General features: G+C 46.0%; 1 protein-coding gene across 1 annotated transcript in view; it reads left to right on the top strand.

Moving 5' to 3' along the window:
* Positions 1–4480: 4480 nt before the first annotated feature.
* The window catches only part of lrrc59 (leucine rich repeat containing 59), a 33619-nt gene continuing 10573 nt past the window's right edge, over positions 4481–27526 (top strand). Inside the window, exons 1-3 of the mRNA XM_073026611.1 lie at positions 4481–4758; positions 6066–6125; positions 18811–18969. Coding sequence (XP_072882712.1) covers positions 4624–4758; positions 6066–6125; positions 18811–18969 — 354 coding nt within the window. The 5' untranslated portion in view covers positions 4481–4623. The remainder of the gene's footprint in view (positions 4759–6065; positions 6126–18810; positions 18970–27526) is intronic.

The following is a 27526-nucleotide window of genomic DNA, read 5'->3' as shown; positions in this document are numbered from 1 at the left end:
GTTCTGGGGAGTGGGTTGGGGGTGTCTGGGGAGTGGGTCAGGGGTTCTGGAGAGTGGGTCAGGGGTTCTGGGGAGTGGGTCAGGGGTTCTGGGGAGTGGGTTGGGGGTGTCTGGGGAGTGGGTTGGGGGGTGTCTGGAGAGTGGGTCAGGGGTTCTGGAGAATGGGTCAGCGGATCTGGGGAGTGGTTCGGGATGCCTGGGGAGGTGGTTGGGTCTGGAGAGTGGGTCAGGGGTTCTGGGGAGTGGGTCAAGGGTTCTGGGGAGTGGGTTGGGGGTGTCTGGGGAGTGGGTTGGGGGGTGTCTGGAGAGTGGGTCAGGGGTTCTGGAGAATGGGTCAGCGGATCTGGGGAGTGGGTCGGGATGCCTGGGGAGTGGGTTGGGTCTGGAGAGTGGGTCAGGGGTTCTGGGGAGTGGGTCGGGATGCCTGGGGAGTGGGTTGGGTCTGGAGAGTGGGTCAGGGGTTCTGGGGAGTGGGTCGGGTTGCCTGGGGAGTGGGTTGGGTCTGGAGAGTGGGTCAGGGGTTCTGGGGAGTGGGTCGGGATGCCTGGGGAGTGGGTTGGGGGATGTCTGGAGAGTGGGTCAGGGGTTCTGGAGAGTGGGTCAGGGGTTCTGGGGAGTGGGTTGGGATGCCTAGGGAGTGGGTTGGGGGGTGTCTGGGGAGTGGGTCGGGTCTGGAGAGTTGGTCAGGAGTTCTGGGGAGTGGGTCAGGGGTTCTGGGGAGTGGGTCGGGATGCCTGGGGAGTGGGTTGGGGGTTCTGGAGAGTGGGTCGGGCCTGGGGAGTGGGTCAGGGGTTCTGGGGAGTGGGTCGGGATGCCTGGGGAGTGGGTTGGGGGTTCTGGAGAGTGGGTCGGGCCTGGGGAGTGGGTCGGGATGCCTGGGGAGTGGGTTGGGGGTTCTGGAGAGTGGGTCGGGCCTGGGGAGTGGGTCGGGATGCCTGGGGAGTGGGTCGGGGGGTCTGGGGAGTGGGTTGGGGGGTCTGGAGAGTTACTACTCTTGAAGCTAGTTCTGTGAGTCCTAAGTCACCTGTAGCTTCTATCTGATGACATTCAGGATGAGGTAGTAAATTGGGTTAGACATTGGCTTTGTGGGAGAAGCCAGAGAGTGATAGTGTCTCGGACCAGAGGTCTGTGACTCGTTGGGATTGGTGCTGGATCCTTTGTTGTATATCACCCTCAATCTCAAAAAGCACGCAAGCTCCTTTCCATTGAGCAGGGTAGGCATTTCCAATTTTCCAAAAAGGTGGACATTACATACGTGGTCATAGGTTACCATATATACACAGTGCGTTTCAAAAACATTTACACCGTATTCAAATGCAAACAGATGATCACTATAGTTATTTTATTAAATAAAAATTCTAACATGATACTTCTTTTTGCCTATATAAATCCAGCAAAAACTTAGCTATTTCATCATTAATCAGTGACCTTTGCCAGCGCCCTTTTTCCTATTCAATGATTCATCATTCTGCATATTACACACAGTATAAATAAAGAACTGAGAGAAATGAATATTCATTTTTACTCTTGCTGGAGCAGATATACTGCCCAAATTAACTTACTTCACAAACTAAAGGAAGGTGCCTACTTGGGCCTACCGTGGACTGTCAGGTATGTCTGGTTTTTGTATTTCTGCCCTTTCCTTGCCATCTCCAGGAGGTTTTTGTCCTTGGCTGGGCAGTCTTCGGAGAAATTGTTACATATTTGGACTCTGCTTTGACCAAGTCTACTTGCAGACTGCTTCTCTTGTTTCTCCAAGCTGAGGATGTCGCTGAAAAAACTCATTCTGTGTGAGCGTTGCTGCATGGAATAGAGAGGATATAAGCCCTCACCTTCTTCAGGTTTGTAAATGAGACCTCAGGTTTACTTAACAGCTTGAGATAATGTTCTTCACTATGGATATCTTCCATCTCAGGAGTGTTGATAATTGCCTCCACAATCCCATACTCTTCATATAATTAGGGTGGCCGTGGTGGGTCTCATCAGCAAGAATGACGAGTCAGCTTACAGAGAGGAGGTGCAGCGGCTAACGGACTGGTGCAGAGCCAACAACCTGTCTCTGAATGTGAACAAAACAAAAGAGATGGTTGTTGACTTCAGGAGGGCACGGAGTGACCACTCCCTGCTGAACATCAACATCTCCTCAGTAGAGATCGTTAAGAGCACCAAATTTCTTGGTGTTCACCTGACAGAGAATCTCACCTGGTCCCTCAACACCAGCTCCATAGTGAAGAAAGCCCAGCAGTGTCTCTACTTTCTGCGAAGGCTGAGGAAAGTCCATCTCCCATCCCCCATCCTCATCACATTCTACAGGGGTTGTATTGAGAGCATCCTGAGCAGCTGCATCACTGCCTGGTTTGGAAATTGCACCATCTCGGATCGCAAGACACTGCAGCGGATAGTGAGGCCAGCTGAGAAGATCATTGGGATCTCTCTTCCCACCATTACGGACATTTACGCTGCACACTGCAACCACAAAGCAAACAGCATTATGAAGGACTCCATGCACCCCTCGTACAAACTCTTCTCCCTCCTGCCATCTGGGAAAAGGCTCCGAAGCATTCGGGCTCTCACAACCAGACTATGTAACAGTTTCTTCCCCCAAGCTATCAGACTCCTCAATACCCAGAGCCTGGACTGACACCAACTTACTGCCCTCTACTGTGCCTATTGTCTTGTTTATTATTTATTGTAATGCCTGCACTGTTTTGTGCACTTTATACAGCCCTGGGTAGGTCTGTAGTCTAGTGTAGTTCTTTTCTGTCTGTGTTGTTCTCAGGTAGTTCAGTGTAGTTTTTGTACTGTTTCATGTAGCACCATGGTCCTGAAAAACATTGTCTCATTTTTACTGTGTACTGTACCAGCAACTATGGTCAAAATGACAACAAAAAGTTGTCATTGACTTGACTTGTTAACTTTGTTTATCTGTGGTAGCGTGTTGTTCAACTGCATTTTTCCCTTAATCTCCACATCACAATGGCATAGTGTACAAAAAACATCAAAGTCTTTTTTGCTTTTAGCAATAAATCCAAATTCTTTGGCCCATTCATGGTTAAATATAGTCTTTCTTTTCGGCAGTTCTTTAGGGTCTTGAAAGAAGAACAATAAAATCAACCACTCTCCACTACGGCAGACGGACCCTCTCGGATGTGCTGACATCACTCGTACAATGCGTCATCAGCAGTGTTGATAACTACATATAATAAAAATACGTTAACGGTTGTTATAGCTTTCAGTTCCCACTGTTTTAAGTATATCTGAGGTAATTTATATAAGTTTTTAGTCAGACCCAAAAAACGAGGACAAATTAACATCCGGCTTGAGGTTTGAGGATGAAGGACAGAGTGTATAAAAGTCCGACTGTCCGGCCTGCCTAAGATTGAGGTCGGATCTGACCATCTTAGTCATTGGTACGTCCTATCCGGTTGGACAACTGATCGTGTCTGGGGTAATGGATAATGGACAATGGGATAATGCCTGCATATGCTACACCTGTCCCCACACCTGCCCCCTTACCACCATTCTGGGCCCCAGACAGTCCTTCCAGGTGAGGCAACACTTCACCTGCGAGTCTGCTGGAGTCGTCTATTGCTCCCGGTGTGGCCTCCTCTACATCGGCGAGACCCGACACAGATTGGGGGACCGCTTTGTCGAGCACCTACACTCCGTCCGTCACAATAGACAGGACCTCCCGGTTGCCACCGACTTCAACTCTGTCTCTCATTCCCATCTGGATATGTCCATACATGGCCTCCTCTACTGCCATGATGAGGCCAAACTCAGGTTGGAGGAGCAACACCTCATCTACCGTCTGGGTAGTCTCCAGCCTGGTGGTATGAACATTGAATTCTCCAATTTCCGGTAATTCCCTCTCCCTCCCCCTCCCCCTATCCCAGGTCCCTCTCTGCCTCTCTCCCCTTTCAACTTTCTGCTCCTTTATCTCTACAGTTCTTTCATGCTTATCCCCTCCCCCTCCCCCTTTATCTTTCCTCTGATTGGTTTTCCACCTGGCGCCTCTAGGCCCTACCCCCTCCCCTGTCTCTATTACTGGGCAAACACGAGGAAATCTGCAGATGCTGGAAATTCAAACAACAACACACACAAAATGGTGGTAGAACACAGCAGGCCAGGCAGCATCTATAGGGAGAAGCGCTGTCGACGTTTCGGGCTGAGACCCTTCGTCAGGACTGGGCTTCGGCCCTCTCTCCCCCCCCCCCATTCCTGATGAAGGGTCTCGGCCCGAAACGTTGGCTGCTCTTTTCTCACAGATGCTGCCTGACCTGCTGAGTTCTTCCAGCGTTGTGTTCGTATTCTTTGATCCACAGCATCTGCAGTTGTATTTTTGTGTTGGGATAATGCCTGCTGTTGCTCCTCCCATCCGCCGGTGGCGCTGGACAAGGGGCTAATGCCTGCTGTTGCTCCTCCCATCCGCCGGGGGTGCTGGGTCCGTCTCTGCCTCCCGTGTAGAGGCTGCTCTTGGCTGACGGCCGTTGGTTGCTGCGACGTGTCCCGGCCGGGACGAAGGGTGGGTGCTGCTCGGTCTTGTTCCGGCTCTGGGCCCCGGGACGAAGGGTGGGTGCTGCTCGGTCTTGTTCCGGCTCTGGGGCCCGGCACCAGGAGAAGATGCCGAAAAGCAGCGGCAAGCAGTCAGCGCCGGGCGTGGGCGTGGGCCTGGGCCTGGGCCTGGGGGACCGGCTGGACGGAAACGAGCTGGACCTGAGCCTCAGCGGCCTGAGCGAGGTGCCGGTCCGAGAGCTGGTGAGAGAGACTGAATGTGGCCCCGGTACCCCTGGGGCTCTCCGCTCCTTCGTCCCCCTTACCCCACATCCACCATACCGCGGCTGTCCCCTCGCCGAGCCGCTGCGCTTCCACTCCCGTTCTCGGCCCACGGCGCCCCGCTGACCTGTCAGAGACAGGTAGGTGAGAGAAACTGGTCAGTATAGAGAGCTGTGCCAAAGGGCCTTTTGTCCTTCCTTGGGTGATGTCTGTGAAGAGTATGCGGGGGCAATAGGTTATAGGGTAGTAAGTGAGAGCGTCAGATTCATGGAATATTTTGAATATTGGCATAGACGGTGGGTTGAAGCTGTTTAGTATTGTAATAAGAAAATGCTCTAGTTTCCTCCCACGGTCCAAAGACATACCAGGTAGGTTAATTGATCATTGTAAGTTATCCCGTGATTAGGTTAGGGTTAGTCGGTTTGCTGGGGTAGCATGAAGGGCCAACTCAGTTGTATCACTAAATAAAATAAAATACAGTGAAAAGCTTGTCTTGTTTTCTGCTCTTACATATATAATGCATTGGGGTAGAATAAGATAAAGCAATAATGCAGAATAAAGTGAAAAAGCAACTGAAAAGTGCAGTGCTGGTAAACAACACAGTGTAAAATCACAATGAGTCTGATAACTGCAGGATAGGAACTGTCCTTGAGCCTGGTGAGACAAGCTTTTGGCCTTTTGTATCTTCTGCTCAATGGAAGGGCGAAGAAGAGAAAATCTCCAGGGTCCTGAGGCAGTAAGAGTAGAGAGAGTCAATGAAAGGGAGGCTGGTTCCTATGATGTGTGAACTGTGTCCTCAACTATGTGGTATCTAGCATTATAGTTGCCCCACCAAGATGTTGTACATCCAATAGGATGTTTTCTATGGTCCATCAATAAAAATTGGTAAAAGGTGTTCGGTACGTACTGAATTTCCTCAGCCTCCTGAGGAATTACAGATACTGGTGAACTTTCTTGGCTGTGGTTGGACCAGAACAGGCTGTTCACACCTAGGAACTTGAAGCTCACAATGTCATGTAGACAGGAGCATATGTACTGCCCTGTTTCTGAATTCTGTTATGTTTTGTAGATATTGAGGGAAAGGTTGTTATCATGGCAACATGTCACTGAGCTCTCTATCTCTTTTCTGTACTCGTGAGTCATCAAACTCAGTTAGACTGGAATTTGGCCACACACTTGTGAGTGTACAGGGAGTAGTGTAGGTGGCTGCGGACGCTACCTTTGTGGGTCGACTGAGTATTTACAGCTTAGTTGTGTAGTTAGAAAAGATCCTCTGTTTGTGTTTGCAGGCTGCCTTGCCTAAGGCCACCATCCTGGATTTGTCCTGTAATTGTCTCGTCACATTATCGGTAAGTCTTTAGCGTGTACAGTCGGCCCTCCTCATCTGCGGGTTCTGCACGTGCGGATCAGGAAAGCCGGAAGTTCTCTCTCCAGCACTCATTGTTTGAGCATGTACAGACTTTTTTTCTTGTCATTATTTACTGAACAATACAATATAACAGCTATTTACATAGCATTTATATTGTATTAGGTACTATAAGTATTCTAGGGATGATTTAAAGTACAGGCAGTCTTTAAGTCGAATTTGTATGTAAGTCGGAACAGGTACATCCTGTATTATTTAGCATCAGTTAGTCAAACATTTGTCTTAGTATATAGTATATATTTTACTTTTCTATGCATTTAAAACACTTCAGAAGCATATGTATTTTAATAATAATTAACACTGTGTATCTTAGTAATAATTGTAGCTTTCATCGGGGCAGGGCCTTTCACATGCTCCATTATTCTCACTTTATCCTTTAAAATTGTTCCGATCGTTGACCGACTATAGCCTAACGCTTTTCCAATGACCGATGGTGTTTCACCTCTTTCCGATCGCTTTATTATTTCCACTTTATTTTCAATTGTGATTGTTTTCCATCAATAGAACAGAAACACTGCAGATTCAGCAGCAGCCGCGGGCAGCTGGTCCGGAGCTCCCCCAGGTCCTAAAGTCCACCCGCAGTGAGACAGGTTAAATAAGGGACTTGAGCATCCGCGTTTTTTGGTATCTGCAGTGGGTCCCTGAACCAATTCCCCGTGGATAAGGAGGGCCGACTGTGTTGTGGGCCAGTGATTTTATTGTGCATCTGGTGGAGAACAGGCTACCACCAGTTGATGCCTATTGAACACTATAGGGCAAAGAATGACCACAAATGTTTCTTACTGGGGAGAACACATTTGAGTAGAAGGGAGAGCATTGGCATAAAAAAAAGATCTTGCTGAGAATTGTGTGTGACAGTCATAGGTAACAGCATGGAGAGATTGTACTAGGTGTGAAAACAGGACATCTCCAGAGTATTCACAAAAAAACAATTGCTTTAAATAAAGAACAAGCTGTGGGATTTATGTTTTCTGGTACATTTGGAGTACTTTTCACAGCTTGTTCTGGGCATGTTACATTCCTGTAGAGCTGTAATGAGTGCAGATGTATGGTTCCTGGTCGATGCAGACACAATGGGCTTGAAGTGCCTTTAGTGTACCATATCTCTCTGACTTTAACACAGGAAATAGAAGTACACAATGTGGCATTATTCCACAAGATTGTAGTAGAATTTAGCCCAGTGCCATTTTCTGAACAAAATTTACATCACTTTGATATCTAAAATCTATCAGTGTCATTTTGAGAAGACAACGCCAAAGATTCACCAGCCTCTGGGAGAAGAGGTTTCATGGAACATTGAACAGTATAGCACAAGAACAGGCCCCTTCGCACCATAATGAATTGAATTGACTTTATTTCTTACATCCTTTACATACATGAGGAGTAAAACTCTTCACATTACGTCTCCGTCTAAATGTGTAATCATAATAATTTCTGATAAATAGAACAGCCAATGTAACATAGATATAATCAGTCTGATGGCCTGGTGGAAGAAGCTGTCCTGGAGCCTGTTGGTCTTGGCTTTTATACTGCGGTAGTACTGCTTCCTGGATGGTAGCAGCTGGAGTAGATTGTGGTTGGGCTGACTCGGGTCCCCAATGATAATTTTTTCACACCTTTCTTTGTAAATGTCCTGAATTATGAGACCGAGTTAGGGAATTGGAGATGCAGCTCGATGACCTTTGCCTAGTCAGGGAGAGTGAGGGGTTAATAGAGAGGAGTTACAGGCAGGTGGTCACACCGGGGCCATGGGAGACGGACAAGTGGCTCACAGTCAGGAGGGGGAAGGGGAAGAGTCATGTACTAGAGAGTACCCCAGTGGCTGTACCCCTTGACAACAAGTACTCCTGTTTGAGTACTGTTGGGGAGGGGGGAACAGCCTACCTGGAGGAAGTGGCAGTGGCCATGCCTGGCACAGAGTCTGGCCCTGTAGCTCAAAAGGGTAGGGAAAGGAAGAGGAAGGCAGTAGTGATAGGGGGCTCTATAGTCAGGGGGTCAGACAGGAGATTCTGTGGACGCAGGAAAGAAACTCAGATGGCAGTTTGCCTTCCAGGTGCCAGGGTCCGGGATGTTTCAGATCATGTCCAAGATATCCTGAAGTGGGAGGGAGAACAGCCAGAGGTTGTGGTACATATTGACATAGGTAGGAAAAGGGAAGAGATCCTGAAAAAAGACTACAGGGAGTTAGGAAGGAAGTTGAGAAGCAGGACTGCAAAGGTAGTAATCTCGGGTTTACTGCCTGAGCCATGCGACAGTGAGAATAGGAATAAGGTGAGGTGGAGGCTAAATGTGTGGCTGAGGGATCAGAGCAGGGGGCAGGGGTTCAGATTTCTGGATCATTGGGACCTCTTCTGGGGCAGGTGTGACCTGTACAAAAAGGACGGGTTGCACTTGAATCCCAGGGGGACCAATATCTTGGCGGGGAGGTTTGCTAAGGCTACTAGGGAGAGTTTAAACTAGATTGTTGGGGAGTGGGAACCGAACTGAAGAGACTGGGGAAGTGGAGGTTAGCTCACAAATAGAGAAAGCTTGTAGACAGAGCAAGAGGGAGGATAGGTAGGTGATAGAGAAGGGACGCACTCAGACTGAAGGCTTGAGATGTGTCTATTTTAACGCAAGGAGTGTTGTGAACAAAGCGGATGAGCTTAGAGCTTGGATCAGTACTTGGAGATATGATGTGGTGGCCATTACAGAGACTTGGATGGCTTAGGGGGCAGGAATGGCTACTTCAAGTGCTGGGTTTTAGATGTTTCAGAAAGGACAGGGAGGGAGGCAAAAGAGGTGGGGGCGTGGCACTGTCATGGCTGCAGAAAAGCTGAATGCCATGGAGGGATTGTCTATGGATTCTCTGTGGGTGGAGGTTAGGAACAGGAAGCGGTCAATAACATTACTGGGGTTTTTTTTTAGGCCGCCCAATTACGAGGAGCAGATAGGGAAACAGATCTTGGAAAAGTTTAATAATAACAGAGTTGTCGTGATGGAAGATTTTAATTTCCCAAGTATCAATTGGCATCTCCCTAAGAGCAAAGGGTTAAGATGGGGTGGAGTTTGTTAGGTGTGTGCAGGAAGGTTTCTTGACACAATATGTAGATAAGCCTTCAAGAGGAGAGGCTGTACTTGATTTGGTATTGGGAAATGAACTTGGTCAGGTGTCAGATCTCTCAGTGGGAGAGCATTTTGGAGATAGTGATCATAATTCTATCTCCTTTACAATAGCATTAGAGAGAGATAGGAACAGGCACGATAGAAAAACGTTCAGTCGGAGTAAGGGGAATTATGAGGCTATCAGGCAGGAAATTGGGAGCTTAAATTGGAAACAAATGTTCTCAGGGAAAGGAAATGTGGCAAATATTCAGGGGATATTTGTGTAGAGTTCTGTATAGGTATGTTCCAATGAGACAAGGAAGTTATGGTTGGGTACAGGAACCGTGTTGTACAAAAGCTGTAATAAATCTAGTCAAGAAGAAAAGAAAAGCTTACAAAATGTTCAGAGAGCTAAGTAATGTTAGAGATCTAAAAGATTATAAGGCTACTAGGAAGGAGCTTAAGAAAGAAATTAGGAGAGCCAGAAGGGGCCATGGGAAGGCCTTGGTGGGCAGAATTAAGGAAAACCCCAAGGCATTCTACAAGTATGTGAAGAGCAAGAGGATAAGACGTGAAAGAATAGAACCTATCAAGTGTGACAGTATGGAATCAGAGGAAATAGCAGAGGTACTTAATGAATACTTTACTTCAGTATTCACAATGGAAAAGGATCTTGGTGATTGTAGTGATGACTTGCAGCAGACTGAAAAGCTTGAGCATGTAGATATTAAGAGAGAGGATGTGCTGGAAAGCATCGTTGGATAAGTCGCTGGGAGCAGATGAGATGTACCCCAGGCTACTGTGGGAGGTGAGGGAGGAGATTGCTGAGCCTCTGGCGTTGATCTTTGCATCATCAATAGGGACGGGAGAGGTTCCGGAGGATTGGAGGGTTGCAGATGTTGTTCCTTTATTCAAGAAAGGGAGTAGAGATAGCCCAGGAAACTATAGACCAGTGAGTCTTACCTCAGTGGTTGGTAAGTTGATGGAGAAGATCCTGAGAGACAGGATTTATGAACATTTGGAGAGGCATAATATGATTAGGAATAGTCAACATGGCTTTGTCAAAGGCAGGTCATGCCTGAAGAGCCTGATTGAATTTTTTGAGGATGTGACTAAACACATTGATGAAGGAAGAGCAGTAGATGTAGTGTATATGGATTTCAGCAAGGCATTTGATAAGGTACCCCATGCAAGGCTTATTGAGAAAGTTGTTGTTGTTGTTCGTCCTTCGGAGTCGAAGACGACCACAACTTCTGTCAGGTGGAGGGTTTGTGACTGTGGGTCCGGAGGTGACTGGTGAGGCCAATCCGGGCCCTGAAAGTTTGCCCACATGTGGGACACATGAGGGTAGGTGCTGCAGTGGAAGTGGAGGTAGCTCGAGCGTGGCGCGTTTCCTCTGAGCCTCTGCGGTGCGTCTGATTTCTGCTGCATATGCTCCTTTAGTGGTCCTGCTCCACCAGGTTGGGCAGTCCAGAGCAAGCGATTCCCAGCTACTGGGATTGATGTTGAGGTCTTTGAGGGACACTTTGAGGCAGTCTTTGAAACGTTTCTTCTGCCCTCCAACTGAGCGCTTGCCCTGGCTCAGCTCTCCATACAGCAGCTGTTTTGGTAGTCGACTGTCAGACATCCTGACGACGTGGCCAGCCCATCTGGCTTGGGCTTTCTGTAGGAGGGTGTAGACACTGTGAGTGCTAGCCCACTCCAGGACCTCCGTGTCTGGGACTTTGTCCTGCCATCGTACATGGAGAAGTCTGCGGAGGCAGCTCAAGTGGAAGTGGTTGAGCTGTTTAGCGTGTCTGCTGTAGACAGTCCAGGTCTCGCTGGCATAGAGGAGGGTGGTGAGAACCACTGCTCGGTAGACCTTCAGCTTGGTGGTAAGGTTGAGTCCTCTCCGCTCCCATACATTCTCACAGAGTCTCCCAAAGGCGGCACTGGCTTTGGCAATTCTGTTGCTGATCTCTGCATCTATGTTCACCGCTCGTGATAGAGTACTGCCCAGATAAGTAAAGCTGTCGACTGCCAGTAGCTTCTGCCCCTTTACTGTGATGTGTGGTTCCTGGTAGGGCTTTCCGGGTGCAGGCTGGTACATAACTTCGGTCTTTTTGGTGCTGATTGTAAGTCCGAAGTTGTCACAGGCTCGTGAGAAGCAGTCCATTTCTCGCTGCATCTTCTGCTCTGTGCTGGTGTAGAGGGCGCGATCATCAGCGAATAAGAGGTCTCTGATGACGGTCTCCTTTACCTTTGTAACAGCCTGTGGATGCCGGAGGTTGAATAGCCCACTGCCAGTCCTGTATCTGACGTGTATACCATCCTGACAATCGCGGAAGGCATCAGTCAGCATAGCAGAGAAGACCATGCTAAAGAGTGTAGGGGCAAGAACGCATCCTTGCTTCACACCATTCGTCACTGACTCGTCACCATCATCCAAAACTTTCACCATCATGCCATCGTGGAACTGCCGAACAATCGTGATGAACCTGCTAGGGCAGCAAACTTCTCCATTATCTTCCAAAAGCCATCTCTGCTGACCGTATCAAATGCCTTGGTCAGATCGACGAAGGTCATAAAGAGGTCGCTGTGCTGCTCTTGACATTTTTCCTGGAGTTGGCGTGCAGCAAATATCATGTCGACAGTTCCACGCTCTGCACGGAAACCACACTGGCTTTCTGGGAGGAGACCTTGCTCAAGGTGTTGGAGAAGGCGATTAAGCAGGACGCGAGCCAAGATCTTCCCAGCTATGGACAGGAGGGAGATGCCTCGGTGATTGTCACAAGACTGGCGGTTGCCTTTCCTCTTGTAGATGTGGACTATGCTGGCATCTTTCAACTGCTGCGGGACCTTTCCTTCATTCCACATAGACCGGAAAAGCTCAGTCAGCTTCTGCATCATGAATGGGCCTCCTGCTTTGTAGACTTCAGCAGGGTTTGCATCTGATCCTGGTGCTTTGCTACAAGAAAGTTGCCCGATGGCTTTTCTGACTTCTGTGGGGAGGTTGTCAAGGTCCAGGTTGATCTCCACCTGAGGTAGGCGAGCAATGACCTCATCATTGATTTCAGCAGGGCGGTTGAGGACCTGGTTGAAGTGTTCAGCCATCTCTCCAAAATCTGCTTTTTCTCTGTCATCAGCCGAGTCCCATCTGGACTGAGGAGGGGAGAGGAGCTAGAGGACTGAGGTCCATACATAGCCTTCAAAGCATCGTAGAAACGCTTGGTGTCGTGACAGTCTGCGTAGCCCTGGATCTAATCGCCTTTATTGCTGAACCAGACATCCTGCATCTCACGGAGTTTCTTCTGCACTTTCCGTCTTGCACTGGCGAAGGCATCTATCTTTGCTTGTGATGCGGGATCGTCTTGGTGCGCTCTGAACAGTTGGTGTTTCTCTGACAACAGTGCCTGTATCTCCTCGTTGTTCTCATCAAACCAGTCTTGATATCTACGGATTGCTGGTCTGAGGTGTTTGAGAGCAGTAGAGTAAACTGCATCTCTGAAAGCCGTCCACTGCTCTTCAATACTGGTGTGGTCATCCTGGGGTGTGTCAAGCAGCCTGCTATTTAGGTCTTCACGAAATTCTTTTGCAACTACGCTGCTCTTCAGCTTGGAGACATTGAGCTTCTTTGCAGTCTTCTGACCTTGGGGTCTTCTCACAGGCAGGATGCGAAGTTTAAACTTGGACACTATGAGTCGATGATCCGTCTAACAGTTGGCACCACACATGGCCTTTGTCACTCTCACGTCTTGCCAGTCCCTCTTTCTGGTGATGACATAGTCGATCAGATGCCAGTGCCTAGAGCGTGGATGCATCCAAGATGTCTTGTTACAGGTAGGGAGGCGGAATAGGGTGTTGGTGATGACAAGGTCATGCGTAGCGCATGTCTTGAGGAGCAGCAGGCCATTGCTGTTACACTTGCCAATACCATGTCTTCCAAGAATCCCTTCCCAGGTCTGGTAATCTGTCCCCACTCTGGCGTTAAAGTCCCCGAGGACAATAAGCTTCTCTGACTGTGGGACTGCTGCTATGAGGGCGTCAAGTTCTTCACAGAACTTATCTTTGATGTCACCTGGGTTGGTCATCATTGGGGCATATGTGCTGATCAGTGTTGCACTCCTCTTATTGCCAAGTGGGAGCCAAAGCGTCATCAGGCGATCGTTGATGCCCTCTGGAAGCTTGGCAAGTTTACGAGCGAGGTGGGATCAGATGGCAAATCCAACGCCAGCCTCTCGTCGTTCAGTGCTGCTGTGACCGCTCCAGAAGAAGGTGTACCCACCACCACGTTCTGTAAGCTGGCCCTTGTCTGCTAGGTGTGTTTCGCTGAGTGCTGCAACGTCTACGTTATAGCAGGCTAGTTCTTTGGCGACCAGTGCTGTTCTTCTTTCTGGTCTGACAGCCTTGGTGATGTCAAGCAGAGTTCGCAAGTTCCACGTGCTAAGGTTGAGCACCTTCACTTTCATCGTCTTTGTAGTTCGACCGCTGAGTGGGATCCCCGCCAACCGTGGTGTGCTGGCCAGGGTAAGATGAAGCAGGCTATGTTTGAGGCACCTTTTCTAGCCCCTTCCTCCATGGAGGTGAGCAGAGCGATTCCTAAAGAGGACTGCTCAGACACCCAGGGGGCTGCCGAACTCCACTGCTGCTTCATTCCAGCGGAGAACGACCCAATGCCCTGGGCCGCCTGTGTACAGGTTTGTGACTACAGCTTCCAGTGTATCCACACCTGCTGCTTCGCCACTCGCCCATCGCCACAGGACTTGAAGTTTTTTAGCGGAATGGGTTTGGATTACTCACGATTGAGAAAGTAAGGAGGCATGGGATCCAAGGGGACATTGCTTTGTAGATCCAGAACTGGCTTGCCCACAGAAGGCAAAGAGTGGTTGTAGATGGGTCATATTCTGCATGGAGGTTGGTCACCAGTGGTGTGCTTCAGGGATCTGTTCTGGGACCCCTTCTCTTTGTGATTTTTATAACTGACCTGGATGAGGAAGTGGAGGAATGGGTTAGTAAGTGATGACACAAAGGTTGGAGGTGTTGTGGAGGGCTGTCAGAGGTTACAGCGGGACATTGATAGGATGCAAAACTGGGCTGAGAAGTGGCAGATGGAGTTCAACCCAGATAAGTGTGAAGTGGTTCATTTTGGTAGGTCAAATATGATGGCAGAATATAGTATTAATGATAAGACTCTTGGCAGTGTGGAGGATCAGAGGGATCTTGAGGTCCAAGTCAGTAGGACACTCAAAGCAGCTGCGCAGGTTGACTCTATGGTTAAGAAGGCATACGATGTATTGGCTTTCATCAATTGTGTAATTGAATTTAGGAGCCGAGAGGTAATATTGCAGCTTTATAGGACCCTGGTCAGACCCCACTTGGAGTACTGTGCTCAGTGCTCAGTTCTGGTCACCTCACTATAGGAAGGATGTGGAAGCCATAGAAAGGGTGCAGAGGAGATTTACAAGGATGTTGCCTGGATTGGGGAGCATGCCTTATGAAAACAGGTTGAGTGAACTTGGCCTTTTCTCCTTGGAGCGACAGAGGATGAGAGGTGACCTGATAGAGGTGTGTAAGATGATGAGAGGCATTGATCGTCAGAGGCCTTTTTCCCAGGGCTGAAATGGTTGCCACAAGAGGGCACAGGTTTAAGGTGCTGGGGAGTAGGTACAGAGGAAGTTTTTTTGCTGAGAGAGCGATGAATGCATGGAATGGGCTGCTGGTAACGGTGGTGAAGGCGGATACAGTAGGGTCTTTTCAGAGACTTGTGGATAGATACATGGAGCTTAGTAAAATAGAGGGCTATATGTAAGCCTAGTAATTTCTAAGATAGGGACATGTTCGGCACAACTTTGTGGGCCGAAGGGCCTGTATTGTGCTGTAGGTTCTCTATGTTTCTATGTTTAAATACAGATGGAAAATGTAATTGCGATCTCCCCGACCTCTTGGCTCCACGCATGGAATCCGAATCAGAATCAGGTTTATTATCGGCAGCAGTAGCTCAATGCAATGTATAATCTAGCAGAGAAAAAATATAATAATAAATAAAATAAAAATAGTAATAATAAACAAGTAAATCAGTTACATATAAAAACTATCATATTAAATTACATATTTAAAAAACGTGCTAAAACATAAATACTGTATATTTTTTGAAAAGTGAGGTAGTGTCCAAAGCTTCAATGTCCATTTAGGAATCAGATGGCAGAGGGGAAGAAGCTGTTCCTGAATCGCTGAGCTTGTGCCTTCAGGCTTCTGTACCTCCTACCTGATGGTAACAGTGAGAAAAAGGCATGCCTTGGGTGCTGGAGGTCCTTAATAATGGACGCTGCCTTTCTGAGACACCAATCCCTAAAGATGTCTGGGGTACTTTGTAGGCTAGTACCCAAGATGGAGCTTACTAGATTTACAACCCTCTGCAGCTTCTTTCAGTCCTGTGCAGTAGCCCCTCCTTACCAGACAGTGATGCAGCCTGTCAGAATGCTCTCCATGATACAACTATAGAAGTTTTTGAGTGTATTCGTTGACATGCCATCTTAAACTCCTAATGAAGTATAGCCGCTGTCTTGCTTTCTTTATAACTGCATTGATCTGTTAGGATGGTTATATCCTCAGAGATCTTGACACCCAGGAACTTGAAGCTGCTCACTCTCTCCACTTCTGATCCCTCTATGATGATTGGTATGTGTTCCTTCGTCTTACCCTTCCTGAAGTCCACAATCAGCTCTTTCGTCTTACTGACGTTGAGTGCCAGGTTGTTGCTGCGGCACCATTCCACTAGTTGGCATATCTCACTCCTGTACATCCTCCCATCACCACCTGAGATTCTACCAACAATGGTTGTATCATCAGCAAATTTATAGATGATATTTGAGCTATGCCTAGCCACATAGTATACAGAGAGTAGAGCAGTGGGCTAAGCACACATCCCTGAGGTGTGCAAGTGTTGATTGTCAGCGAGGAGGAGATGTAATCACCAATCTGCACAGATTGTGGTCTTCCAGTTAGGAAGTCAAGGATCCAATTGCAGAGGGAGGTGCAGGCCCAGGTTCTGCAACTTCTCAATCAGGATTGTGGAAACGATGGTATTAAATGCTGAGCTATAGTCGATGAACAGCATCCTGACGTAGGTGTTTGTGTTGTCCAGGTGGTCTAAAGCTGTGTGGAGAGCCATTGAGATTGCATCTGCCATTGACCTATTGTGGCGATAGGCAAATTGCAATGGGTCCAGGTCCTTGCTGAGGCAGGAGTTCAGTCTAGTCATGACCAGCCTCTCAAAGCATTTCATCACTGTTGAAGTGAGTGCTACTGGGCGATAGTCATTAAGGCAGCTCACATTATTCTTCTTGGGCACTGGTATAATTGTTGCCTTTTTGAAGCAGGTGGGAACTTCCACCAGTAGCAGTGAGAGATTGAAATTGTCCTTGAATACTTCCACTAGTTGGTTGGCACAGGTTTTCAGAACCTTACCAGGTACTCCATCGTGAGGGTTCACTCTCTTTAAAGACAGCCTAACATCGGCCTCTAAGACAGAGATCACAGGGTCACCAGGTGCATCAAGGATCTTCACAGCTGTAGTTGTGTTCTCCCTTTCAAAGCGGGCATAGAAAGTGCTGAGTTCATCTGGTAGTGAAACATCGCTGCCATTCATGCTATTGGGTTTTGCTTTGTAGGAAGTACTGTCTTGCAGACCCTGTCAGAGTTGCCATTCGTCCAGTGTTGCCTCCAACCTCATTCAAAATTGTCTCTTCACCCTTGAAATAGCTCTCTGCAAATCATACCTGGTTTTCTGGTACAGGCCTGGGTTGTCAGACTTGAATGCCACAGATCTAGCCTTCAGACGATGTACCTCCTGGTTCATCCACGGCTTTTGGTTTGGGAATGTACAGTAAGTCTTTGTGGGCACACACTCATCCACACAGGTTCTAATGAAGTCGATAACAACTGCAGCATACTCATCCGGTTTGAAGATGAATCCCTGAATACAGTCCAGTCCACTGATTCAAAGCAGTCCTGTAGATGCTCCTGTGCTTCCCTTGTCCATACCTTCTTGGTCCTCACTACTGGTGCTGCAGTCTTCAGTCTCTGCCTATACTCAGGGAGTAGAAGTACAGCCAGATGATCAGACTTCCTGAAGTGAGGGCGTGGAATAGCACGGTAGGGATTCTTGATGGTGGTGTAGCAATGGTCTGGTGTATTGTTTCCGCTGGTATTGAAAGTGATTTGTTGATGGTAGTTGCTTAGTGATTTTTTTTCATACTGGCCTGGTTAAAATCTCCCAAAACGTTGGTGAAGGCATTAGGATGCGCTGTATGTGCATGTTGATCCCATTGCTCAGATTATCTAAAGCCTGCTTGACATTGGCTGAGGTAGAATGTAAACTACAACCAAAATGACCCCAGAGAACTCCCGTGGTAGGTATAAGGACGGCACTTTACTGCTAGATATTCCAGGTCTGGTGGGCAGAATTGGGACAGCACTCTGATCTAGATTACCATTCTGATCTCGAGGACCATTTTTGTCCCTTGTAATCCTTTTGCTCTTAGTATATCTGTAGAATCCCTTGGGATTCTCCTTCACCTTGTCTGGTAATGCAACCTCATGTCTTTAAGCCCTCCTGATTTCTTTCTGGTGTTCTCTTGCATTTTGAATACTACATAAGTACCTCATTTGTTCCTACCTGCCTGTTCCTGTAATTCACCATTTTTTTTTCTTAACTAGCGCCTCAATAGCTCTTGAAAACCAAGGTTCTCTATCTTTTATTCTGACAGGCACATATAGCCTTTGTACTCTGAAAATTTCACTTTTGAAATTTTCCCCCCGCTTACCAAGTACACCTTTGCCAAAAAACCGCCTGTCGTCCCAGTCTACACTTGACAGATTCTTTATGAAAACTGGCCTTTCTACAATTTAGAATCTCAACCCATAGACCAGACCTGTCTTTTTGAGTATTTACTTTGAAAGTAATGGCATTGAGATCACTAGATACATAGTGTTTCCCTGAACAAACTTCTGTCACATGCTCTAACGACCTTAATCAAGTTTTGCACACTCTCGTTGGGAATTCTATGTAAGAAAACTTTCCAGAATACATTTGACAAGCTCTATCCCATCTAGTCCTTTTACAAAATAGGAGCCCCAGTCAATATGTGGAAAGTTAATATAATCTACTATAACAACCTTATGTTTCTTGCAATTGTCTGTGATCTCTTTACAATGTTGTTCCTTCAGACTGTTGGGTCATATCTTTCTTATTCCTCAGTTCCGTCCATCTGTCGTCATGTTCTTGAATGGTCGTAAGCTCTAAAACCCCCACCAGAGACTTAGACGAAATGAAAGCTGAATAAAAGGTGTGTGGTGAGGGAGTAGCTAGGTGTCTATAGTGTGATCTTTCCCTTGCCTATCCTTTTTGGTGAACATAATCTCATGACACTGTTGAAAGGATTTTCAGATTGTTGGCTGTTATTTAATCTTTATGTTGATTGTGGGGGTTGTCTGTATTTTGTGATTTTATTTTCTCTCGTGTTTTACTACTTTATGAAATACAGCCGGAGTTTTGCAGCTTGACACATCTCGTCAGACTGGATCTCAGCAAGAACCAGCTACGGGAGCTTCCCTCAGAGTTTGGGCGACTCCTGAACCTGCAGCATCTGGACCTGTACAACAACAAGTTGATCAGCTTGCCTGTCAGCTTTGCTCAGCTCAAGGTAAGGAGCCTGCTCTGACAGCCCATAGGAAAGAAATGTCATCTTACCTGGTGCTCTAACTCGTGCTTACGTGAGACTACAATATTCCTTTCCTACTGCAATTGGAATGTTACTTAAAATTCCAATTGGATATGATAACTGGATATATTCCTACCCAGAAATTAATATCCATTAGTCACAGTTCTCAATGTGGACCACGCTCTCTTCCCTCGGATTTCCCTTCTGGTGGATTATATTCCCAGCTCCATCCAGTGCTGTCTCCTGCACACTTTTGAAATGGTAATTCCGAGTTCAGTGCAACTTTTAACTTTGAGGCCATATCATCAGTTTTGGAGCATTACCACAGTTATTTATTTATTGTGCTTCAATTTATTTATTTTCTTAAGGGTCTTCATTATTTTCTTTGATTGGTCCATAGTGTTTGAGGTGATGGTTTTGGAATGTTGTTAAGAAAATCTTGAACAGGTTTTATTGATGGAGTTTCAGTAATGGATCTTTGTGAGAAGGTAATTTCTGCAATAAACTCTGTGTGGAGTTTAAAGCTCAGCTTAATGATTAATAGAACACAATCTTGTTAGGCACTCAGCAGACTATGGACTTGAGCTTTGTAGATATGAAGAAGCAAACAGATTGCTTCCAATTTGAAACAAGGATAAGGTTGATGCTGAATGAATTAAGATTGAAGGTGATTAATTCCTTGGACCTGCAAGTTAATACAAGTTGAGTTCCCCCTTATCCAAAATGCAATTTCAAAGGTGTGCAGGAGATAGCATTGGATGAGGTGTTACAGATTTTGGATTTTTTTAAAAAATTTGGAATGTATATGTATTCCAAAAATGAAGAAATATTCAAATGATAAAATAGTACAACCGTGGCTGACAAGGGAAGTCAAAGCTATTATAAAAGCAAAAGAAAGGGCATACAACAAAGCAAAAATTAGTGGGAAGACAGAGGATTGGGAAGTTTTTAAAAACCTACAGAGCAACTAAAAAAATTCATTAGAAGGGAGAAGATGAAATATGAAAGCAAGCTAGCAAATAATATCAAAGTGGTTAGGAAAAGTTTTTTTCAAATATAATAAAAATAAAAGAGAAAGGACCTCTAGAAAATGAGGCAGGGGAAATAATAGTGGGGGACAAGGAGGTGGCTGATGAACTAAATGAGTATTTTGCATCAGTCTTCACAAACAATAGCAGTGTACCTGATAAAGTGTGTGAAGGAAGAGAAGTGGGTGCAGTTACTGTTACAAGAGAGAAGGTGCTCAAAAAGCTAAAAGATCTAGAAGTACATAAGTCACCCGGACCAGAAGAACTACCCCCTGGGGTTCTGAATGAGGTAGTGGTAGAGATTGTGGAGGCAATAGGAATGATCTTTCAAGAATCATTGGACTCTGGAATGGTTGTACTGGAACTGGGAAATTGCAAACGTCACTTCACTCTTTAAGAAAGGAGGAAGGCAGCGAAAGGAATTTATAGACCAGTTAGCCTGACCTCAGTGGCTGGGAAGATGTTGGAGTCGATTGTTATGGATGAGGTGATGGAGTACTTGGTGACACAGGACAAGATAGTACAAAGTCAACATGGTTTCCTTCAGGGAAAATCCTGCCTGACGAACCTGTGGGAGTTCTCTGAGGAGTTACAAGTAGAATAGATAAAGGGGATGTAGTGGCTGTTGTATATTTGGACTTTCAGAAGGCCTTTGACAAGGTGCCACACATGAGAATGCTTAAGAACCCATGGTATTACAGGGAAGTTATTAACATGGTTAGAGCATTGGCTGATTGGTAGGAGACAGTGAGTGGAAATGAAAGGATCCTTTTCTGGTTGGCTGCCAGTGACTCGTGGTGTTCCACAGGGATCGGTGTTGGGACCACTTCTTTTTATGCTGTATATAAATTATTTAGATGACGGAATAGATGACTTTGTTGCCAAGTTTGCAGATGAAATGAAGGCTGGTGGAGGGGCTGGTAGTGTTGATGAAATAGTTAGGATGCAGAAGGACGTAGATTAGGAGAATGGGCAAGAAAGAGGCTAATGAAATACAGTGTTGGAAAATGCATGGTCATGCACTTTGATAGTAGAAATAAATGTACAGACTACTTTCTAAACGGGGAGAAAATCCAAAAATCAGATGTGAAGGGACTTGGGAGTCCTTGTGCAGAACACCCTGAAGGTTAACTTGCAAGTCAAGTTGATGGTGAGGAAGGCAAATACCATGTTAGCGTTTATTTGAAAAGGTCTAGAATACAAGAGAAAGGATGTGATGCTGAGGCTTAATAAGGCATGGTGAGGCCTCACCTTGAGAATTTTGAACAGTTTTGGGCTCCTCATCTAATAAAACGTGTTGGCATTGAAGAGGGTCCAGAGGAGGTTCACAAGGATGATTCCAGGAATGAAAGGGTTATCATATGAGGAACTTTGATGGCTTTGGGTCTGTACTCACTGGAATTCAGAAGGATGGGGAGGAATCCCATTGAAACCATTAGACCATAAGACAAAGGAGCAGAAGTCGGCCATTCAGCCCATCGAATCTGCTCCGCCATTTCATCATGAGCTGATCCAATCTCCCTTTAAGTCCCACTCCCCCGCCTTCTCACCATAAACTTTGATAACCATATAACAACAAGTACAGCACAGAAACAGGCCATCTCAGCCCTTCTAGTCTTTGCCGAACGCTTACTCTCGCCTAGTCCCACTGGCCTGCACTCAGCCCATAACCCTTCATTCCTTTCCTGAGCATATACTTATCCAATTTTACTTTAAATGACAATACTGAACCTTCCTCTGCCACTTCTACTGGAAGCTTGTTCCACACAGCTACCACTCTCTGAGTAAAGAAATTCCCCCTCATGTTACCTTTGAACTTTTGCCCCCTAACTCTCAACTCATGTCCTCTTGTTTGAACCTCCCCTACTCTCAATGGAAAAAACCTATCCACGTCAACTCTATCTATCCCCCTCATAATTTCAAGTACCTCTATCAAGTCCCCCCTCAACCTTCTACGCTCCAGAGAATAAAGACCTAACTTGTTCAACCTTTCCCTGTAACTTAGGTGCTGAAACCCAGGTAACATTCTAGTAAATCTTCTCTGTACTCACTCTATTTTGTTGATATCTTTCCTATAATTCGGTGACCAGAACTGTACACAATACTCCAAATTCGGCCTTACAATTACCTTGTACAATTTTAACATTACATCCCAACTCCTATACTCAATGCTCTGATTTATAAAGGCCAGCATACCAAAAGCTTTCTTCACCACCCTATCCACATGAGATTCCACCTTCAGGGAACTATGCACCATTATTCCTAGATCACTCTGTTCTACTGCATTCTTCAATGCCCTACCATTTACCGGATAGATAGATAGATAGATACTTTATTCATCCCCATGGGGAAATTCAACTTTTTTCCAATGTCCCATACACTTGTTGTAGCAAAACTAATTACATACAATACTTAACTCAGTAATAGGACCATGCTGTCCTATTTAAATTATTCCTACCAAAATGTAGAACCGCACATTTATCAGCATTAAACTCCATCTGCCATTGTTCAGCCCACTCTTCTATCTGGCCTAAATCTCTCTGCAAGCTTTGAAAACCTACTTCATTATCCATAACGCCACCTACCTTAGTATCATCTGCATACTTACTAATCCAATTTACCACCCCATCATTCAGATCATTAATGTATAATGACAAACAACATTGGACCCAGTACAGATCCCTGAGGCACACCACTAGTCACCGGGCTCCAACCTGACAAACAGTTATCCACCACTACTCTCTGGCATCTCCCATCCAGCCACTGTTGAATCCATTTTACTACTTCAATATTAATACCTAACGACTGAACCTTCCTAACTAACCTTCCATGCGAAACCTTGTCAAAGGCCTTACTGAAGTCCATATAGACAACATCCACTGCTTTACCCTCGTCAACTTTCCTCGTAACCTCTTCAAAAAATTCAATAAGATTTGTCAAACATGAACTTCCACGCACAAATCCATGTTGACTGTTCCTAATCAGACCCTGTCTATCCAGATAATTATATATACCATCTCTAAGAATACTTTCCATTAATTTACCCACCACTGACGTCAAATGGACAGGCCTATAATTGCTAGGTTTACTCTTAGAACCCTTTTTAAACAATGGAACCACATGAGTAATTAGCCAATCCTCCAGCACCATCCCCGTTTCTAATGACATTTGAAATATTTCTGTCAGAGCCTCTGCTATTTCTACACTAATCTCCCTCAAGGTCCTAGGGAACATCCTGTCAGGACCCGGAGATTTATCCACTTTTATATTCCTTAAAAGCGCCAGTATTTCCTCCTCTTTAATCGTCATAGTTTCCATAACTTCCTTACTTGTTTCCCTTACATTACACAATTCAATATCCTTCTCCTTAGTGAATACCGAAGAAAAGAAATTGTTCAAAATCTGCCCCATCTCTTTCGGCTCCACACATAGCTGTCCACTCTGATTCTCTAAAGGACGAATTTTATCTCTCACTATCCTTTTGCTATTAATATAACTGTAGAAACCCTTTACTCTCTCCACGGTCTCCACGTGCCTCTCCAAGGCACGGTCACTTTTGCTTCCCCCAGATAGGCTGTCCCCCACCCCCCCAACAGTACTCAAACAGGAGTACTTGTTGTCAAGGGGTACAGCCACTGGGGTACTCTCTAGTACCTGACTCTTCCCCTTCCCCCTCCTGACTGTGACCCATTTCTCTGTCCCCCGTGGACCCGGAGTGACCACCTGTCTATAACTCCTCTCGATCCCCTCCTCACTCTCCTTGACCAGACGAAGGTCATCAAGCTGCAGCTCCAGTTCCCTAACACGGTCCCTTCGGAGCTGCAGCTGAGCACACCTGGTGCAGATGTGGATGTCCGGGAGGCTAGGAGACTCCAGGACCTCCCACATCCAACACCGAGAACAACAAGCTGCCCTCACACTCAGCCTTCCCCTTTCCTCAAATAACAGGAAAAACTGAAACCTAAACCTACCTTGCCTTGCCCGCTTCCGCCTAATCCCGTTGAGCCAAAGCCCTTAAACCTACACTCTGCTCCCGGCTCACTCCACTGCCCGCTGTTTAAGGCTGTGTTCCTTTTTAAATCTTCCCCGCTTCACTGCCAGATGTCACACGCCTGCGCAGTCCTGCCTCTCTTAACCCCGATGAGAATAAGGAAAAGTCAAAATGGCTCCTGCGGCGCTCCCGTTTTGATCCTCCGACTTCCTTCTCCAAAACCTTTCGAATGTTGAAAGGCCTAGACAGAGTAGAGGTGGAAAGGATGTTTCCTGTGGTGGGAGAGTCCAGGAGGAGAAGAGGGCACAGCGTCAGGATAGAGGGGTACCCTTTCAAATCAGAGATGCAGAGAAACTTCTTTAGCCAAAGGGTGGTGAATTTGTGGAATTTGTTGCCAGGTGTAGCTGTGGAGGTCAGGTCATTGGGTGTATTTAAGGCAGAGATTGATAGGTTCTTGATTGAACATGACATCAAAGGTTATGGGGAGAAAGCTAGGAACTGGGGTTGAGGAGGAGGGAAAAAAAAGGATCAGTCATGATTGAATGACGGAGCAGACTCGATGGGCCAGATGGCCTAATTCTGTTCCTATATCTTATGGTCTTATAATAAGTTAGCTTGGGATCACCATCATTTCCGACTTTGCGGTGCGTAGTCATTGTCTTATACTTGTTCATCACACTAATGCACTGTTGCAGCCATTCAGCATGTTAGATTTTCATCAGCGATGATCTTGGCAAGCTCGTCAATGAATTTCTCTGCTGTTTGGTGATTAGACATTTTATCACCTCAAATCTTTAAAAATATAATGCTGTGCCTTAATTTTCTGCATCCAGCCTGCTTGAATGTTCACAATTGCCTGCAATTTAGAAACGTAGAAAAACCTACAGCAGAAACCTACACAAAGCTGTGCCAAACAGGTCCTTACCTGCAAAATTACTAGGCTTACCCATAGCCCTCTTTTTCTGAGCTCCATGTACCTATCCAGGAGTCTCTAAAAAGACCCTATCGTATCTGCCTCCACCACCGTCGCCAACAGCCCATTCCATGCACTCACCTCTCTCTGAGTAAAAAAACTTACCCCTGACCTCTCCTCTGTACATACTTCCAAACACCTTAAACCTGCCCTCTCGTGCTAGCCATTTCAGCCCTGGGAAAAAGCCTCCGACTATCCACACAATCAATGCCTCTCATCATCTTATACACCACTATCAGGTCACCTCTCATCCTCTGTCACTCCAAGGAGAAAAAGGCCGAGTTCACTCAACCTATTCTCATAAGGCATGCTCCCCAATCCAGGCAACATCCTTGTAAATCTCCTCTGCACCCTTTCTATGGCTTCCACATCCTTCCTGTAGTGAGGTGACCAGAACTGAGCACATTATTCCAAGTGGGGTCTGACCAGGATCCTAAATAGCTGCAACATTACCTCTTGGCTCCTAAACACAATCCCACAATCGATGAAGGCCAATGTATCGTATGCTTTCTTAACTACAGAGTCAACCTACGCAGCAGCCTTGAGTGTCCTATGGATCCCTCTGATCCTCCACACTCTTACCATTAATACTATTGTAATCCTCAGGCTCGGCCAGCACGTGTTCATCTAGGGGAAGACAACTTCTGGTCCCGCCAAACTCGGGAATCTCGTTTGTATGGATGCTGCGTGATTTGTTGCCCAGTTACAAATCTGCATCGTAAAATATCAGACAGTACACCATATGCTATTAACTTATTGAACTTTATAAATCTTAATTTGAATATAGGGTTAGTAAAGAAAAGAAAAAGAAAAAGGGCCCATTTTAAGAGAAAAGTCAAAAGTGCACATTGGAGCTCATTAATACGGCCATTCATCAACCGAGTATCACCAACCTTCAGGCCCTCGTTCCTGGTCCACTCTGTCTGATGGTCTACCAGCTCTCTCCACGTGCGTCTTCCTTCTCCTCTCACCGACCAAAGACCGCGAAAATCTCTCTTCCAGACTTATAAGAAAGAACAACAGCATTCCAAACCCTGTTATCTCTAGTCATAACCCAAACATTGCTGCTACAGAGAAACCATTACATTATCAGTGAAACCTTACAGCACGTTACACTATATTCTGTCATCATATTTGACCTACCAAAATGAACCACCTCACACTGGGTTAAACTCCATCTGCCACTTCTCGGCCCAGTTTTGCATCCTATCAATGTCCTGCTGTAACCTCTGACAGCCCTCCACACTATCCACAACACCCCCAGCCTTTGTGTCATCAGTAAATTTACTAACCCAAGCCTCCACTTCCTCATCCAGGTCATTTATAAAAATCACAAAGAGTAGAGGTCCCAGAACAGATCCCTGAGGCACAGCACTGGTCACCGACCTGCATGCAGAATATGACCCGTCTACAACCACTCTTTGCCTTCTGTGGGCAAGCCAGTTCTTGATCCACAAAGCAAATTATCCTTGGATCCCATGCCTCCTTACTTTCTCAATGAGCCTTGCATGGGGTATCTTGTCAAATGCCTTGCTGAAATCCATATACATCTACTGCTCTACCATCATCGATGTGTTTGGTCACATCCTCAAAAAAGTTTCCAGTTCATTGTGATAGATCTTTGCTTGTTTTGTGATTAGCATACTGTTAGGGCGGAAAATATTCACTCTGCTGACAAATCCACTCTTTCAATACATAATTGAGATTTTCATTTTATATTTTATGCAAATTTTTTTCCTATTTTTCATTAACTTCTGTTTATTACATATGTGAGGTCACTTCTCAGAACTGTCTATGGTGCACAGAGACGTCTGCATTGCCTGGGAACCTTCCCAGTACCTTGTGGAATTTTCTACTTGTAACCTCATGTCAGTGCTCAAACAAATTTTGGATTTCAGAGGTTTTTGGATTTGATGATTCTGTTAAGTGGTATTCAACTTGCAATTCTGGAGATTTGATATACAGTCAAATGTTAAAATTGAACCTGCATCCAACACTTACGCTGTCATGCACACCACCCTCTGACTGAAGAAGTTGCCCTTAAACATTACATCTTTCACCCTTAACCCATGATCTCTAACTTTAGTCTCACCCAGCATCAGTGGAAAAAGTCTGCTTGTATTAATCCTATCTTTACTCTTCATAATTTTGTAAACCTCTATCAAATCTTCTTTCATTTCTCCTACACTTCAGGAAATAAAGTCCTGACCTATTCAACCTTTCCCTATAACTCAGGTCCTTAGTCCCAGCTCCATGCTTGCAAATTTTCTCTGTACTCTTTCAGTCTTATTGATGTCTTTCCTTTAGGTAGATGACCAAATTGCACCATAATACTCCACAAATTAGGCCTCACCAATATCTTGTACAACTTCAACATAACATTCCATCTCCTGTACTCAATACATTGATTTTTGAAAGCTGATGTGTCAAAACTCTCTTTACGACCCTGTCTACCTGTGACACCGCTTTTGTGGAATTATGGATGTGTGTTCCCAGATCCCTCTACTCCTCAGTGCCCTGCTGTTCACTGTGTAAGTCATGCCCTGG

The sequence above is a fragment of the Hemitrygon akajei genome, chromosome 22 (assembly GCF_048418815.1).
Source record: "Hemitrygon akajei chromosome 22, sHemAka1.3, whole genome shotgun sequence".
Lineage (NCBI taxonomy): Eukaryota > Metazoa > Chordata > Chondrichthyes > Myliobatiformes > Dasyatidae > Hemitrygon > Hemitrygon akajei.
This window is presented reverse-complemented; position numbering and strand designations above follow the sequence as displayed.